The following is a 16,475-nucleotide window of genomic DNA, read 5'->3' as shown; positions in this document are numbered from 1 at the left end:
TTGGTGGGCAGGATTCGTACAGGTGACCCTGTCAGGGGAGCAGAGATAAATCACCTCTCAAGAGCACAGCTGCACTGGCTCCTACTGGGACTTGAACCCACAACCCCCCAGGCAGTGCCACACCAATCATATTCAGCAAAGGGCTGGTAATGTTGGGCCCGAGGCATGTCCTCAGATGCATCTTATCCATGATTTGAACAGGGAAGATCCAGTGTCTGAACACAGGAGTGTGCAGTGACTGACCACAGCCTTTAATTGTGCTGTAAGAGGAGAGTCCAGTGACTGAACACAGCCTTTGTGCAAAAGGAGTGTCCAGTGACTGAACACAGCCTTTATCCATGCTGTAACAGTCCAGTGACTGAATACAGCCTTTGTATAACAGGAGAGCCCATGTCTGAACACAAGCTTCATGCTAGTGTAAAAGTAGAGATCCAGTACAGTAACTGAACACAGTCTTTACACTTGCTGTAACAGGAGGGTCCAGTGTCTGAACATGGGCTTTGTGCTTGTGTAACAGGAGGGTCCAGTGACTGAACACAGCCTTTGTTCATGCTATAATAGTAGAGTCCAGTGTCTGGACACAGCCTTTGTATAACAGGAGAGTAGAGTGTCTGGACACAGACTTTGTGCATGTGTAACAGGGAACTCTCCTGCGCCGAAAAACTGAAGTACAGGAATCAGCATTTTACTGCCTAATTTGGACCAATTTCTGCCAACTCTACAGGTGCTGGTAATTTAAAGGGACCTAGAAATTAACTGCCCCACCCAACCCCTCTAGGACCAGAATTGAACATACTTATTCTAGAGGTAGTCCCAGAGAGATCCCAGCTTTGAAAAAATCTAATGTACAGTGCACGTGTCGCTGCTCCAATACGTTTTATGCATCACACCTTCAGCAGCGGCTGATCAGAAAGAGAACAGCAGGCTGCGAACTTGCCTGGCCGTCAAAGCCCTGCCTTTCACAGATGCTGAAACAGAAAACGTGTTTCTTGATTCTCACTGTGCTGCACCCTGTGGCACAGTGACTATAGCAGTGAATGTAAAATGAGAAACAAGTGGTGGCTGATCATTTTTGTGCCCGGTGTTTTGCCTCACCCCCATCCTGGTACGTGACAAGAGCTGCTCTCCTCAATGTGTGCGGGTGGGATGTCTGGCACTCACAAATACCGTTCTTCTGTTGTTTGGATTCCAGGGTTTTGCTAGATCCTGCTGCAGGTGTGCCATTTGGCCCCAAGTCTGAAGGAGACAGACTCATCCTCCTCCGAGTCCATCTTTCCACCTCCCAGCACCAAGATGGATGTCTACAAAGAAGCAGCAGACTACCTGAATGCATACGGCATAGGTACAGCAAAGTGTCTTACAGGCATGCTACAGCTTGCTCTGCTGGTGCAACACAGTGTTCCAGAAGCCATTCTGTAGCACAGCATTCTAGAACTCGGATCAAAGCTATTGCACGGCGTTCTTGAACTGGCATTATACAGGAGATATAACATATTGGTCTAGAACAGGCAGCAGAGATATTAATGGCACAGCTTTTCAGAACTAACATCAGAGGGTGTGGCACAATATTCTAGATCCTGCGTCAATGTAAAATGCAAAACAAATGCCGGGCTGATCTTCACAAGCATCTCGCAGAATTTTAGCACTAGCATTGCAAGCACTGTCAAGTGAGCTAGAACCTCCATTACTGGTACAATCACAGTTCTAGCACAGTGATCTAGAACTACCATCAGAGGCCCAGCGTGTCAGAACTAGCATCACAGGCACAGCGCAGCATTCTGGAGCCTGCCTGAACGGCAGAGCTTCTCTGAAGTAGCAGCAGTTATGGGCAGAGAGAGCCAAATCCAAAGACCCTTTGCACGCAGAGCCCTGACGGCCTCTGTCCACGTGTGTCTTTTTCCAGAGGTGCAGGAGCTGGAGCCGGATACTCTCGAGGATGTCTTTGCGATGGACAGCGAAGAAGGCTTCCTGCCCGTCGACACCTCCCCGTTCAGCCCTCAGCGCTCCGACAGCGTCGACTTCCCGGATACGCCAGTGAGTGTCCCCCGGCGGAGATGAAGGGGCTGTGGGCGTCCCCACTCCTGGTCATGGCCAGCCCAGTGAGGTTAAGGCCACACATAAAATGCGACAAGGAGTAACGTCCAGTGTGCTCCCTATTTGAGGTGTGAATTCAAGTCAAAATGTCTGATTCAGGAGAGGTCTGTTTCAGCTAAGAGGTTATGAAGTAACTGAGGTATCAGGTAAGGAGTGCAGGCGAATGGAGGTGAGGCAGGACAGGGAGCCAGGTCTCAGAGGTGGGGCTTCTCTTTACATGAACAGGCAGCACATTTGGGAAAGTAAGCAGGTTCCAGACTGATACGACACAAGGATCTTGTCCCTTTTCCACTTTTCCTTCTACCTCTGTGGTTTCTCAGTTCCAGTTGCTGGTGGCCTGCTGGAAGTCAGGGCTGCATTCCTCCCAGTCTCCCCCCACTCCCCACCCCCGATCCCTACTGAACTCTCTCCCTCCCTCTGCGGGGTGTAACCCTCAGGTTGCTTTGCAGACGTCACCAGTCACCCTCCCCGGCGCGAGCTGAATTTAAGCCCCGCTACCCACAGAGGACACCTGAGAGCCGGAGGTCTCTCCTGTGTTTTCCGGCACGGCAGTGGCGCGGGGCTGCCCGCTCGGACCCTGGGCGTGATCGGCGGGGTCCGTCTCTGCTGACTAACTGAAGGCGCCGGCTGAGGGGCTCCTGTGTGGGTGGAACGCCCTGGGTCTCCGTTGGCGTTTAAAAAGAAAAACAGTTTTCACCCTCTGCTACTAACCTAGGGGGGATGAAAACCTCTGCATTCCTTTTGATCGCAGGCTGTCTTGAACGCCGTTATCAAGCATCACGAAACCGTCGAGGTCCCTAGTTGTGCATGTTCTCCTCTGCTGGAAGCCCGAGGAGACATGCCGGTTTGGTGGGTCTTGTTCTTTGCGTACTGCACGCCGGGGGGAAAGCCCCAGAGGTCCTGGGGTGGAGAGCTGTCGCCTGAAGGGCAGGTGGAGCCCAGCGTGCCAGAGGCGGCAGCTGGTGTGAACCTCACACGAGCTCGCTGGGACTGGGATTTTTCCCAGAATGCCGCCAGAGTGCAGCTGGAATCGGTTGCCTAGCGCCCAGCCCGCTCTTGGCGCGACAGCAGGGGGTGCCGATCGGAGACGTAGCGCTGATCACGTGAGAGCTTGCTCTCCTTCTGGGGCTCTGCCAGATGCCTACTGCCTCCGGTGGGGGGGTTACAGCACCAAGGAGTCGAGACTTCAAAAACAGCGAGAGGGGCAACAATAAAGAACCGCTGATCGTCGATCGAAAATTAAGAGCGGAACGTTTGGAGATCCCCCCGTGCTTTTTTATTAAAGTCAAGAAAAAAAAAGAGTAAAACAGTTGTCGAGCATGGAGGGTCGGGACCCTAAGAGGTCCAAAACAGCTCTTGGAAGCTGGAGAGTTGCATCATTTAAACCAGGCTCATATAGTTTGACACTTTCGTTGGCTGGCTTGCCTGTCTGTGCGTCATCATCAATTCAAGGCGCATTGAAGCGATGGTGCATGAAGCTGCTACACGCGGGAGCTTCCTGCCGTGCCGTCATCGAGAAACCACACGGGCCCGGCCTCAGTGGAGAGTGGGCAGATGGGCGGGAAATGGAAGGCTGAGAGCAGCCAGGGCACGTGTCAGCGAGCGACCGCAAGGCCTGACGGGTGTTTTCTCCCTCTCAGACGGACTGGGACCCGGACAGGATGCTGGAGATGAGGCTGCTGGTGCTGAGGAACATCCTGGCCAGCGAGGAGCAGTACCTGAGCGAGCTGGAGGCCCTGCTCATGGTGAGCATTACAGATCAGACCGCTGAGAGCACAGGCAGAGCCCTGCACTGTGGACGTGGCAGGTCTTAGCTCAAACTGGCAATGTCTGCTATCCAGGGCTCAACCTGGGTTTTGGGCTTGATTCCAGGCTTGGGTGCCTTGAAGCACAGTTTGCATGTTCCGACATTCACCTGGGTTTTCTTTTACCTCCATATGTACAGTATGCAGGATCAGGTCTATTAAAGGTCCATAAGCATATACTGTAGTATCTGATCCTTAAATATGCAGGCTCAGGTCTATAAGTATGCAGGATTGGGTCCATAAGTACGTAGGATTGGTTCCATAAGCATGTAGGGTCAGATACAAAAGTATATGATGTTGGGTCCTTAAGTATGTAGACTCACATCTATAACAGGTCCATAAGCATATAGTGTTGGGTCCATAAGTATGCAGACTGAGGTCTATAAGTATGTAGGGTCAGATCCATAAGCATGCAGGGTTGGGTCCGTAACAGATCTATAAGTATGCAGGCTTAGGTCTATACGTACACAGGCTCAGGTGTATAATTATGTAGGGTCAGGTCCGTAAGCATGCAGATTTGGGTCTATAAGCATGCAGGGTTGGATCTATAACAGGTCCATAAGCATAACACTGCTGTTTATCTGTTCTGTGCCCAGAATTAGCTATCAGCCTTCCCTAGTGTCAACTATTCGATTACAAAGGAACATCTGATTTATTTAATTCCAGGATCCATTTTAGTCTACCTATGAAAGCAGAAGCGTATAAACAGACGAAGAACAGAAAAATGCAAAGGCATGTCTTCATTTTAGTTCCACACCAGCTCTTAATTTATCACCTTGCTGTCTTCGGTTAAACAAATTGTCTTCACATATGTGTGAAAATCCTGTAGACTGCCATTTCCTAATTAAGTCTCTTCAGACAAGTTCTATAAAACATTGTGTATACAGAAATACACAATAAATGCATTGATATAATCATATAAAAGATTTGCCTTCTTGCAAAAGCTAAAGGAAATGGCAGAAACTGTACTGCTTTGCAAACAATTATGCAAACCTAATCACATTTCTTCAGGGTGTCATTACCTAATCTGATTGTGGCTTAGTACCTTCCTGGAGGACACAATGCCAGTGCTGTGAGGTTCCTTCCAAATGGAGCAGCACATCAGAGCAAAGGATAGGCACTGATGTGTATCTGTTGGTGAAGTACAGAACTTGAAATATCAGCTCTGGGATTAGTGATCAGCATCACTGGTACACTTTGCTTGAGGGACTTATAGGACTAACACTGATGATCACAAGTGAAAAGCTGCTTTTCAGCCTTTGTGTTTTTAAATAAGAAACAATCTGCAAAGGGTAAGGTAAGAGAGGTCCCGTGACAAGAAAAAAACATGCAGAACAGTATTTGCTAGATGTCAGGAAATATAAATAAACTGCGACCTACTCACTCCTACACCTATTGCAGCTGGTCTTTGGCCACGGCTTCCTGCAATACACATCAAGCAGGCCAGCATTCCATTGACTAAAATGAAGAAATACATGTTGTACCTTGCCTCACTTGTACCACAAGATAGCTATTACAAGTATCTTATTACTATGTTTCAAAACATCCTTCCATCCATTTCTAACTGCTTTATCTAGAACAGGGCAGCAAGGGGCACCAGAACCCATGCTGGCAAGCATCGGGTGCAATGCCAGATTTCCCATTAGGCACTGCAGCCCCAGTGCCTAGGGCCTACGAAGGTTTTAGGGCCTACGAAGGAGGGAAACACTAGTGACTAACGAAAAACGAGCTGAAACGACACGCTTGCGATCGACTCTAGGTGCTGCAAGTCAGTAATCACGTGCTCTCTAGCGGCTGTTCTAGAAACTAGAAGTATGGAAGTGATGGTCACTCGACTCGCTCCATCAATCACGTGGTTCAGCATGAGAACGGCTGAAAGTGCATCATGTCAATCGACATCATTCAATTGGCATTGACCCCTCTTTTTGCACATTTCGGGGTGAAAGTGCCTACGGCCTATGAACATTAAAATCCGGCCCTGATCTGGTGCAATGCCTGACGCACTCTGGACAGGATGCCAGTTCATTGCAGGGCTCAGACAGACACACAAACACCCACACCAGGACTGATTTACACCAGATGCCAATTAACCTACCAGTTCATTGGGAGGAAACTGGGAGCGCTCGGAGGAAACCCACACAAGCACAAGAACATACAAACTCCACGCAGAGAGCACCCCTGTTCCACTATTGAACTCAGAGCCCTAACACTGTGAGGCAGCAGTATTAACCAGTGCACCACTGTCCCGCCCTGTTTAAAAATATCCTCTTCAAATAAGGAACAATTAGGTACGGTTTCAGTGATATAAAAATACAGTATTGGTCTACCTTTTCTCAACTTCCCCCCACATCTACAAAACCTAGTTCTGCATTTTCACTCAAAATGATTTGCAAAATGCGGAAAAAGTTCTTCCCCATATTTTGTAGATGAGAAGGTTCACAAGGGAAGAGTTTCATTATCACAGCCTAGTGCAGTGAAAATATGTCAAACTCAAATGAACACACAGAGAAAACAAGGCAGGGGAGAATACTAATTTGCAGTAAGAGGGTGGCAATGCCATGAGAGATCAGCAAAGCGGAGCTTTAACGAGGAATGTCTGGAGTTCCTGAGCAGCTTATCTGATAAAACCAGAAACCAGGAAGCCCAGTGAGGCACAGCAGGGCTTCTAACTGGCTCACTGTCATCACCCCTTCACAATCCATTCGTTTCTGGGTCCGTAACAAAGCTGTGCACTTTGTTTCGGGCTCAGGGCTCTGCAAAAAGCTGAACTGCGTGTGCACCAGATCAGACACTTGCAAATAATTCTGCTTTTATCATTTGGGCAGCTGCCCATATTTCTCAGCCGCAGTATAAAAAGAAAATTGAGAAGTGGGCACATCACAGTGTTCCTGCTGAATTGCCCAATCAGCTTTACTCAAGGCACTGTGGCGCTGTCTCTGAGAGACCCATCTGCTCCAGCTGCCCTGTGAAATGACACAGAGTCACTTCAGTTCACCAACACAGCACTGCAGGCCACAGGCAAAAGGACAGGTTTCCGGTGCCTTAGCTCGGCTAACAGAGAGGAACTGCAAAGCCTGTGACAGATTGCCAGTAGACATGGAAAAGACAGGCAATGATGTTTTCTGTGCTCCATAAAGCCACAGAAATGCACTTCAAATAGGTGTGTTTAAGGTTGTAACTGAGCATTAACTGGCATTATTTCAGCTATTTAGCATCAACTGTTCATCTGCCCTTTACTTGAACACCAAGCTCACGACACATCAGAAGGAGAAATCCTGGGTCTGAATAGAAGCTCATTCAATTGTTTCTTGAAATGTCCCTTCGGGTAGCCTACTGCCACATTTACCCATGGTCTTCCTTGTTTATCCCATGCATTTGTTTCTGGGAATGCTTGCAGTCGTGTGGGGACGGAACGGTTTCCCTCCGTTTCCTGGTTTTCTTTATCGGGGCAAATAAAGTTCCCTTGACTCAAATCGCCAGTTTTTCTCTAGTTCCGTTTTTTTTTCAGGGTTTTCTCTTCCTCTTTTTCACTTTTATTCCTGCTCATCCCTCCCTCAAAAAAAAACCCAACTACAACAACAAATAAATCGCTCGTTTTCTGATGTTCTTCAGTGAAAGAGGAACCAGTGGACACACAAAGGGAATCTCAGGAGTAATGCACTGACACCAGACAGGAGGGCGCTAAAGGTTGTGGGATTTCAGCCATGTTGTCAAACCCTGGTTTACGTGAACAAAAGTCTGGATAAGACCGTTCAAATCACTTAGCTGCCAACAACCAAATAAGCTAGATGAGCCACATGACTTCCTGTTTGCAACCTTTATATTCTTGTTCTTGTTCATCTTACCCTGGCTGTGGTCAAACCTGTTGAAACAGCCAATGACTAACCCTCTTAGAAGTCCGATGACCAATAGGCATTCAGGTCTCAAGCCCTGACCGTGTCCTCTCTTGTCCCCCCAGCCAATGAAAGCTCTCAAGGCAACAGCATTCACCTCCCAGCCAGTGCTGTCCAACCAGCAGATCCAGACGGTCTTCTACCAGGTGCCTGAGCTGAGGAACCTGCACAGAGACTTCTACGACAGCCTGAAGAACAGACTGGAGCTGGGGGACCCTCAGGCGTCAGTGGGGGACCTCTTTCAAAAAATGGTGTGCTGACAGAGATCCCTGCGCGCTAACCTGAGATATCTGCTGAGCTACAGCTATGTTCCACCACAGACTGAACCCCTTTGCCCCCACATGATGCTCTTCTCTGATTTTGAAAAAGTTTCCATCATTTTCTAAAATAGATTAAGTGTGCAGGAGCAAATCACGCACTATACAATATACAAAATTAATATATACTATTTCATACACACATATATGAAACCGTATATATTAACACACATCAAATTCATATACATAGTGTTTAGCATTGCTGCCTTGCTGCACTGGGGTCCTGGGCTCAGTTCCTGGGGTGCTCTCTGCGTGGAGTTTTGTATCTTTTCACTGTGTTTGCCTGGGTTTCCTCCAGGTGCTCTGGTTTCTCCCCAAAGTCCAAAGAAATGCTGGTAGATGAATTGGCTTCCAAGAAAACTGACGCTGGTGTGAGTGTGAGCGTGTCTGTGTATTTCCTGTGGTGGACTGGTCAGGGTGTATCCTGTTTTTTTGCCCATTGCTTGCTGGAATAGACTCCGGCTCCCCTGCGGCCCTGAATTGGATAAAGCAGTTAGAAGATGATGAATATATACAATATACTATATATACCTGATGCAATACTGTACCTTTAGCATTGGAAAGAAAACAGAAAACTGTTTTTTGCAATAAATAATTATTTCTTATATATACTCGCACCAGGTGAAACTTCCAGCCACGGTAATATCATCCGTTTCTGTGGCAATGTGACGGAAATAATCCCTCACGAGGGAATGGAGCCCAGAACCCCAATGAGTGCTTGTGCATACTGCTTCTGCTGAGCTGTTTTCACACTCTCGCAGGAGAGAGCTGTGAGGCAAGACAAGGTGTCAGCAAAGGTGCTAAAACACCAGCTAAATCCTGTCTGCCACACTGGGCCCTTGACCTTGTTCAAACAAGCAGAAAATGCAACAATACAACTCACATCACATCACGTTGAATAACCGAATAACAGCTCGGGATCATGGTGGCCCAGAGTCTATCCCAGGAGGCACTGGGTGCAAGGTGGGGTACCCCCTGTATGGGATGCCAGTCTATCACAGTGCAAATGCAGAAACAAACTCACTCTCACACCAGGGCTAGTTTTTACAGAAGCCTCTTAAACGTCCAATATGCCTTTGGGCTGTAGGGAGGAAACTGCAGACCGGGAAAAAAAACCCATGTGAACATGAGGGAGAACATACAAACCCCACAGGGTCAGCACCCCAGGAATTGAAACCAGGGCCCCAGATCAGCGAGGCAGCAATGCTAACCCTTGCTCCACCATGCCGAATATGCTGCAATACATACATTTGCCCAGGAGCTCCAAAAACGTTCATGGAGATGCTACTGCAATAGGGAGGCAGCAGAACTGTGCTCTTCAAAGCTCCTGATCCTCTCCCGGCGCAGGTCAGTCAGCTGGGAGTGTACTGCGGCTTCATCGACAATTACGAGAGCGCGCTGGAGGTGGTGCGGAAATGCGCCCAGGCGGACGAGCGCTTCAGGACGCTGGCAGAGGTAGGACACGGCTGCGCCAGTTCTCGGCCCGCTGCTTGACGGCTCTGACCTCGGGGAGCTCTTTCACAGGCGCTTTGCCAATTCCAGTTGAACTGCAGGCCCAATTCCTCAGACCGGTTATTCAATCTCGGTACGAAAAGAAATTAGTTGATGGTTTTATTTAATTTTACAAATTTTACAAAATTGTGAACTTTGTGGAAGTACCGGGAGGCCGCCATGCTGTCGACAACCCCTGGTCTATCCACGGGGAGAGCGCGAGAGTTCTAAGGCATTGTGACGTAAAGCAGCCCTTCCTGCTCACTAGTCCCTGTATTGTCCAATGTCACGTGATGTCGGAGCGAATAAGTACCGGTTGTGCAGCAGATATTTCCCCGCTGAAATGTTCCAACGTGATCTGCATGTAGATTTAACAAGTAAGTAGTGGTTGTCGGCAAAACGCCTCTCCCCATTGAAAGCAATATTTCTATTGGATCAAAAGAGAGGTATTCACAAGCCTGCTTGTTTACAGTGTAATAAGGCCGCTTCACCTCACTGGAGGTTTTGTTATCTTGTTCTGAATCGCAGAATTAGGTGCTGGCAATTCCATCAATTTTGTGATGTCAATTGGAGGTTTTACAACTGCGTACATTTTACTTCCATTGTGGTTTGAAAAAGACTAATCAATGTCGATTCTTTCTAACTCCGAAATTTAAAAATAGAGTTGCAGTCTCCTTTAACAGCATAATTAAGATGCTGCCATAAGGGTTTGCTAGGAGAAATCCAGTCAGCTCCACCTGTGAGCCCGAGTCCTGCCGTGTGGTATCGTCATGGCCAATGTGTGAACCTCTAGCACCCACAATTCTCCTCTTTTTTTTTGGGTGCTTCCCTGGAAAGAACATGATGTCTTCCAAAGGGTCTGATAACTCCCGGGCAAATCATACCTTTGAAGGTAAGACTGAACTCTCTCCTTTGCCCCCAGCTGCAGCTACACCACGCCTGAGCCATCACACCAGGCAAGCATTCTGAGTGCAGCTCCAGCGCTGTCTTGCTCTGCTCTTTTATCACCAGGAAGCTCCTTCCAGCGCAGTCTTCTCTGGAGCGGCGCCCTGTCTGCTTACCCTATGTACCCAAAGCTTCATTGAATACCTTTACCATAGTATTTTCATGCTTTTACTCTGCTTTTCCGTCAATGTGGCTGTGGTTTTTGATGGTTTCTCATGACCTTACATTGTTCTTACTATACTGCAAGATGGGACTATGAGAATTTATTAGAGTGGTTCTGTATATCATGACTGTTCCTTGGTCAGGTGTAGTGGTGCATAGTGCCAGGGAGTTAAACCACCAGGAAACTTGATGTCATAGATAAATAGTGGTGAGTGTCTGGGAGACACCAGAGTTGAACACACCATGCAAATGCCATTAAGGGTGACCGGCAACCAATAATAAGGCAACACCACAGTAAGAGTGCAAAAGCAGTGTGGTAAACGCACCAGGGTGAAGTTTTCTTAATGCCTCTGCCTCTGTCTCCTGCAGCTCTACTGTACAAGCCTTTGGATCGTGTGACCAAGACGACACTGGTGTTACACGTAAGCAATGCACTGCCCATATGTGAGCTCACCACTATCTACAGTCAAGAGGCGCAGAGGCCTCAACAGCAGAGCTGACAGTCACACCCTTAGGTGCACTTCTGTGAAGAGGGTGGCCATATGTAACACAAGTGTTCAATTTCTCAGACTGCTTTCACCAGCTGAAGTAAAGAATTACTGATCTGCTGAGGTGTTAGCTAGTAGTTGCATTACATTCGTTTTCAAGGTACTGATTACGCCACCAAACAAAACCTGTGGTCCCAATTAAACATTTGATTGTAATAGAAAACGTTTTGGATAAAAACTGAGAAGACAGCTTTGCAAGAGAGCGCCTTTCCTCTTTCTCTCACCGGATGGATCAATGTCCTTTCCTCCCACAGGGTGAAGAGAGTCAGGCAACTAGTTTTCAGCTGTTTGATGTTTGCATCATCTCAGTCATGAATGTTCTAGCTTGCTCCTAGAACTTATTGGGCAAAAAGCTGAATAAATTGTTCTTTATACTGTGTGCGACTCTTTGGAAGAACACTTGTGCAAAGCCATGCCTCTCCCGTGATCAAAGCTGGTGAACTTTCGTGATCTGACCTTCAGCCCCACCAATAAAAAGAAAATAATGGGAAAACACTCTGTTTTATTGCAACAGAAATAAGTATGACAACGACCTTAAATCATAGCATTTGCACTTTGTGACTACATGACCACACAGATGCCTATTTTAAAATGATTTCCCCTCACTCTCCAGAGCTTCAAGTCCTTTCACACACCACTGACCGGCACACCTCTGTCTCATCAACCATCGCTATTTCAGTCAGAGTGCTCTATATTGGCGGCTGTGACCCCGGGTTGTCGTCGGAAGAAAGCGGGGGGGGGGGAGGGGGTTTAGGAGTGGCCACACACGAGAATGTGTTCTTAAAGCCAAAACACTAGACCCACGCCAGTCCAGCCCACGTCTGCAAGCACACTGAATACTTCGGAAATGTATTTGCGTCGCGTCCTGTCCTGAGGATAGACATTCACAAGCACAATGTAAACGTGCAAGCACTACCATAATCAGTCTCACGGAGTGACGTCAGTCCTCCCACATCTTCTGCTCTCCCAGGGCGGGAGTCTAGCCTTTGGGCATAGCCAGCTCGTTCCATGGGCTACTCCTATCAGATGCTCCGAGGTGTCCGAGAGACGAGGGATCACATCTCCATTCAGAACTCGCACGCTGCACTGGCCAAGGTCTTGGAGCCTTACCTTGCAATCTCCCTCTTTGCTCCTTTAACATTTTCTTTCCCCTCGTTTCCCGCAGGATCTGCTGAAGCACACCCCCTCGGACCACCCCGATTGCCCCTTGCTCCAGGAATCCCTCCGAATATCCAGCAGCTTCCTGTCGGGGGTCAACGAGGAGTCCCAGAAGAAGAGAGCTGTCACTCTCAGCAAGGGCCAGGTGAGAATGAGGCCAGGGCCCGCAGATGTCTAGACCACAGTGCTGAGCCTCCAGATGAGTGCCTTTACTGATTCAGCCACACAGGAGCCCTTCCTAGGCTCCTGGGCTACTCGAGAATAAACCAGGTGGCACTTTTCACTTTTCTTGCCAAAGAGGGGAAGTAACATGAATGTATAGAGAAGTGTGTATTGCAATGCAACTGCCTCTATCAGTAGAAACATAATGCTAAATATACTCTACACCGCTCTTGGGCCCACAGAACCGCCAGCTGGTGAAGGATGCGTTCCTGGTGGACACATCCGAGGGTGTCCGCAGTCTCCGCCACATCTTCCTCTACACAGACGTGCTGCTCTGCACAAAGGTGAAGGCAAGCTGGCCAGGGTGAGCACTGTAGGCACACGCAATGTGAAGTGGAACAATGCACATCAGTTGTGTGGGCAAGAGGGGTTTATCTGCTAGAGCATCTGCAAAGGACTGAGCAAAGTGAAGGCAAAGGTCAGCATTACAGTGTGTAGTACTAACACAGATAGGGAAAATATACAATGTGTTCTTACTGCAGTAGACTAGATGTTGTAGATACAGTATTGGGTGTTACATTGCTCAGTTATTGCACAGAGAGAGGGAGCTTATGCATTGTGCTTAACTGCTGGGGACTATGAGTAATATATAGTGGCAGATGGTATGATGCACAGCTGGAGGAGGAATTACATTGTGTGTCCTCTGGTAACTTTGAAGGTCTTGGTGCTGTTTTGCAATTCTGATAACCAAAAAGTAGTAGTCTGGATCCAAAGAAAGGTCCCCCCCCCCCTCTGCTTCTGCTCAGGAAGTCGGCCCAGTACCGGTTCGGCTGGTACCTCCCTTTGGTGGGTCTGAGGCTGCAGTGGGGCCGCGAGCAGGAGCTGCCTGCAGACGTCCAGTCGAGGATCAGCACCACCAGGCTGAAGATGTTCCAGCTCAGGCAAGAGATCCAGCTCCAGGCGGTAAGAGATGGCTATTGATGACCATGGCCTTGTACACTCACCCATATTTGATTCATACTGTGTTCAAAGCTTTAGCGTCTAAGGAACTAAGTGTGGATGTACGGCAGATCAGTACCACTAGGAAATAGTGGGAATATAAGCAAAAGGAAAAGTGTTAAGAACAAGGGGAGACTACTCAGCCCATGTAGCTCTTTGAAAAGATCCAGGACTTTCCATTAGCTACGTCACAGGGCCTGATGCAGAAGGGTGGCACTCAAGTCACAGGCATTGAGTGCCTGCAGGAAAATCTGAGAATCCTGCTGGTTTTATTAAGGAGCTCATGCCAAAACCTGAAGTAATAATAACAACAGTGATTACTAAGGGGAACACATTTAGGAATAGAATGTGGAGGAATTGTGGAGTCTGTACTGGAAGGTCACAGGTTCAGATGCAGGCTGAGGACACTTCTGCTGTACCTTTGGCCTAGTGACCTACGTTCAAGATTACTCCAGCAAACCCACCTATAAACTACATAATTGGCATCAGAAAGATAGGCCATTGGAACATCTGTTAGACATGTTGGATAAAGGCATCATCTGAATAAATGTCTTACTTCTTTAAGCAGAAGGTGAAGAGAGACTGAAACAAGAGTCCTTGGGTTCTTTCAAAGAACAGATGGAAAATCAAAAAGATACCAGCAACCAACTGAGCATTTGCAGCCTTACTTTTTTATGGAACCTTGTGTTCTCTTAACCTTCGACATCACAAGGGAGAAACACGAGTTCCTCCATTCCGTCCGTCTGTTTCGCATGTTGATGTCCGCATCTTGTACGGGTGTGCCGGCAGAAAGGAGGCCGCGCGTTGGGAGCTCGGACCATGGACAGATCCCGCAGGAAGCTGCAGGAGTGTGAGCTGTGGCTGCTCACCCATTCTCCCACAACCCCACTGGAGCTGAACAGCCCCAACGGAAAGGTATCCCCAAGATCCCATCCTTGTCATTCGTACCAATATCTCAGCAAATGCACAAGACTTCATTTCTGCACATTGACGTCTTTTCGTTTCTGGGTAATTTCTAACGGCCAGTACTCTTTCATAGAGTCAAGGTATCATGCTACGTAGGGTGTAGTTCAGGTCTGTGTATGTAGATGCATACAATCGGCCACAGACAATCAACATCCAATGATCTGGATTCAAGCTGCTATTATATAAAATTTGGTACAAACAGCAGCTGCAAAATTGTTAGCGTGGCTAAACATACTGTAGACATAAAACTAATTCAGGCACACCTCCAAACCAAACCTGAATGACTGAGATGCCATTTGGCTACATTGTTCTCCACATCCAGTTTGTACAAAACTTTTTGCACAAACAATAATTTCACTATCATTGACCCACATTCTTTCAATATCTAACATCTTACGTCGGCTCAGCTGCCATCTAGTGTTATCTATTCCTGCTCATTGTAAAAACAGGCATGCTTATGTGGGGTCTAATGCAGCTTTTCCCATCTAAACCAGTGTACAAAATCCTATTAAATCATTTACAGAAAATCTAGTGAATAGTGAATTTATGCTGGTAGTTTGTATCAAACTGTATATAGTAATAACAGAAATATGTACCTTTGCAACCCAACTAAACAACATTGCCTTCCTGTACAGTGATATCCTGAAACTACAGTATCTTGAAGGTAAAAGCACCTTCACTATTTCCAAAGCTATTTTATCAACACTGCATTTTGTGGTAAATAGTTCAATAACTATGCCATGACAAAGGACAGTATTTCTCAGGGATGCTTGAAAGGCTTTGTAGCAGACAGTAATGACTGTTGCGTCTTCTCCCGCCCCCTGTAGAGCCACACTCTCCTCTTGTCCTCCCTGCACGAGCTGTCCGAGTGGAGAGACGCCATTGAAAAGCTGAAAGCCGAGAGTGAGTCAGTCCAACCCCGAGAAACAAGGGAGACAGGGAGACACTGCTCACCAGGGGGTTGAACACCGAGGCCGGTTGTGCAATTAGAATAATTGGGATTCAGATACAGTATTTCCCGTTGTTAGTTACTGAGCTCATGCTTTTACCCCAGGGGGTGAATGGAGAATTGTTGGAGGTGAAAGATGTCATAGAGACCTGCTCTGTTCACTGAGACCATGACCTTGGCAATACATACTGTAGTTCCTAAGAGAGAAAACACTAAACCTCTACAGAGATGAAAGCCATATACACTTACTATATTTCCAGTACTACCTATTGATGTAAAATTGACATAATTATTGCTGAAGCTCAGGCCTGAATCGGGAAATTAATGGTAAAAAGACTTGCACTTCACGCCCTAGATAAGCCAGTTTAAGTATCCAGTAGTGTGTAGCAGTTCCAGGGGGGCTGGCGCCGGAGACAAGCTTGTGGTTTCTATCCATGCTGCAGGTTTCGAGACCGTCCCCCCCGACCTCCTGACCCTCACCAACTCCTGCGTCAAGCTGAGGATGGTCCACCACCCGCCCCTCCTCAGCCTCGCCCCAGGTGAGAGCCCTGCCCCCCAGTCCTGGAGCTGGTTTTTGTGGATTATGCAATTTACTGTTGTCCTGTTACTAGTTAGACTTGGCTTTGTTTGCCTACAACAGCCACTGGTGATGTCGCTCATTCCACTGTTACTCGTCTTCACCTGCCTAATGTTAAAATTAAATTAAATTCCTTACGCTTACATAGTGCTTTTCTGGACACTCCACTCAAAGTGCTTTACAGGTCATGGGGACTCCCCTCCACCACCACCAGTGTGCAGCCCCACCTGGATGATGCACCAGTCCTCTCCCCACACACCAGCTCTCAGTGGGGAGGAGAACAGAGTGATGAAGCCAGTTTTAGACATGGGGATTATTAGGAGGCTGAGGCTGTGATTAGTAAAGGTCAGGGTAACACCCCTACTCTTAAAGAAACACCCTGGAATTTTTAATGACCATGGAGAGTCAG

General features: G+C 47.7%; 1 protein-coding gene across 2 annotated transcripts in view; it reads left to right on the top strand.

Moving 5' to 3' along the window:
• Positions 1-16,475, top strand: part of LOC102696167 (active breakpoint cluster region-related protein) — a 28,214-nt gene that overhangs the window by 4,359 nt on the left and 7,380 nt on the right. For both annotated transcript variants that reach the window (XM_069186636.1, XM_006627571.3), the window contains exons 2-14: positions 1,193-1,342; positions 1,904-2,034; positions 3,735-3,839; positions 7,858-8,043; positions 9,457-9,564; positions 10,438-10,492; positions 11,077-11,129; positions 12,421-12,558; positions 12,818-12,939; positions 13,382-13,538; positions 14,364-14,489; positions 15,368-15,443; positions 15,933-16,028. In XM_069186636.1, coding sequence (XP_069042737.1) covers positions 1,294-1,342; positions 1,904-2,034; positions 3,735-3,839; positions 7,858-8,043; positions 9,457-9,564; positions 10,438-10,492; positions 11,077-11,129; positions 12,421-12,558; positions 12,818-12,939; positions 13,382-13,538; positions 14,364-14,489; positions 15,368-15,443; positions 15,933-16,028 — 1,402 coding nt within the window. In that variant the 5' untranslated portion in view covers positions 1,193-1,293. The remainder of the gene's footprint in view (positions 1-1,192; positions 1,343-1,903; positions 2,035-3,734; positions 3,840-7,857; positions 8,044-9,456; positions 9,565-10,437; positions 10,493-11,076; positions 11,130-12,420; positions 12,559-12,817; positions 12,940-13,381; positions 13,539-14,363; positions 14,490-15,367; positions 15,444-15,932; positions 16,029-16,475) is intronic.

The sequence above is a fragment of the Lepisosteus oculatus genome, chromosome 3 (assembly GCF_040954835.1).
Source record: "Lepisosteus oculatus isolate fLepOcu1 chromosome 3, fLepOcu1.hap2, whole genome shotgun sequence".
NCBI classification, from domain to species: Eukaryota; Metazoa; Chordata; class Actinopteri; order Semionotiformes; family Lepisosteidae; genus Lepisosteus; species Lepisosteus oculatus.
Note: the sequence above shows the minus strand (reverse complement) of the source record. Positions and strands in the feature narration are given on the sequence as shown.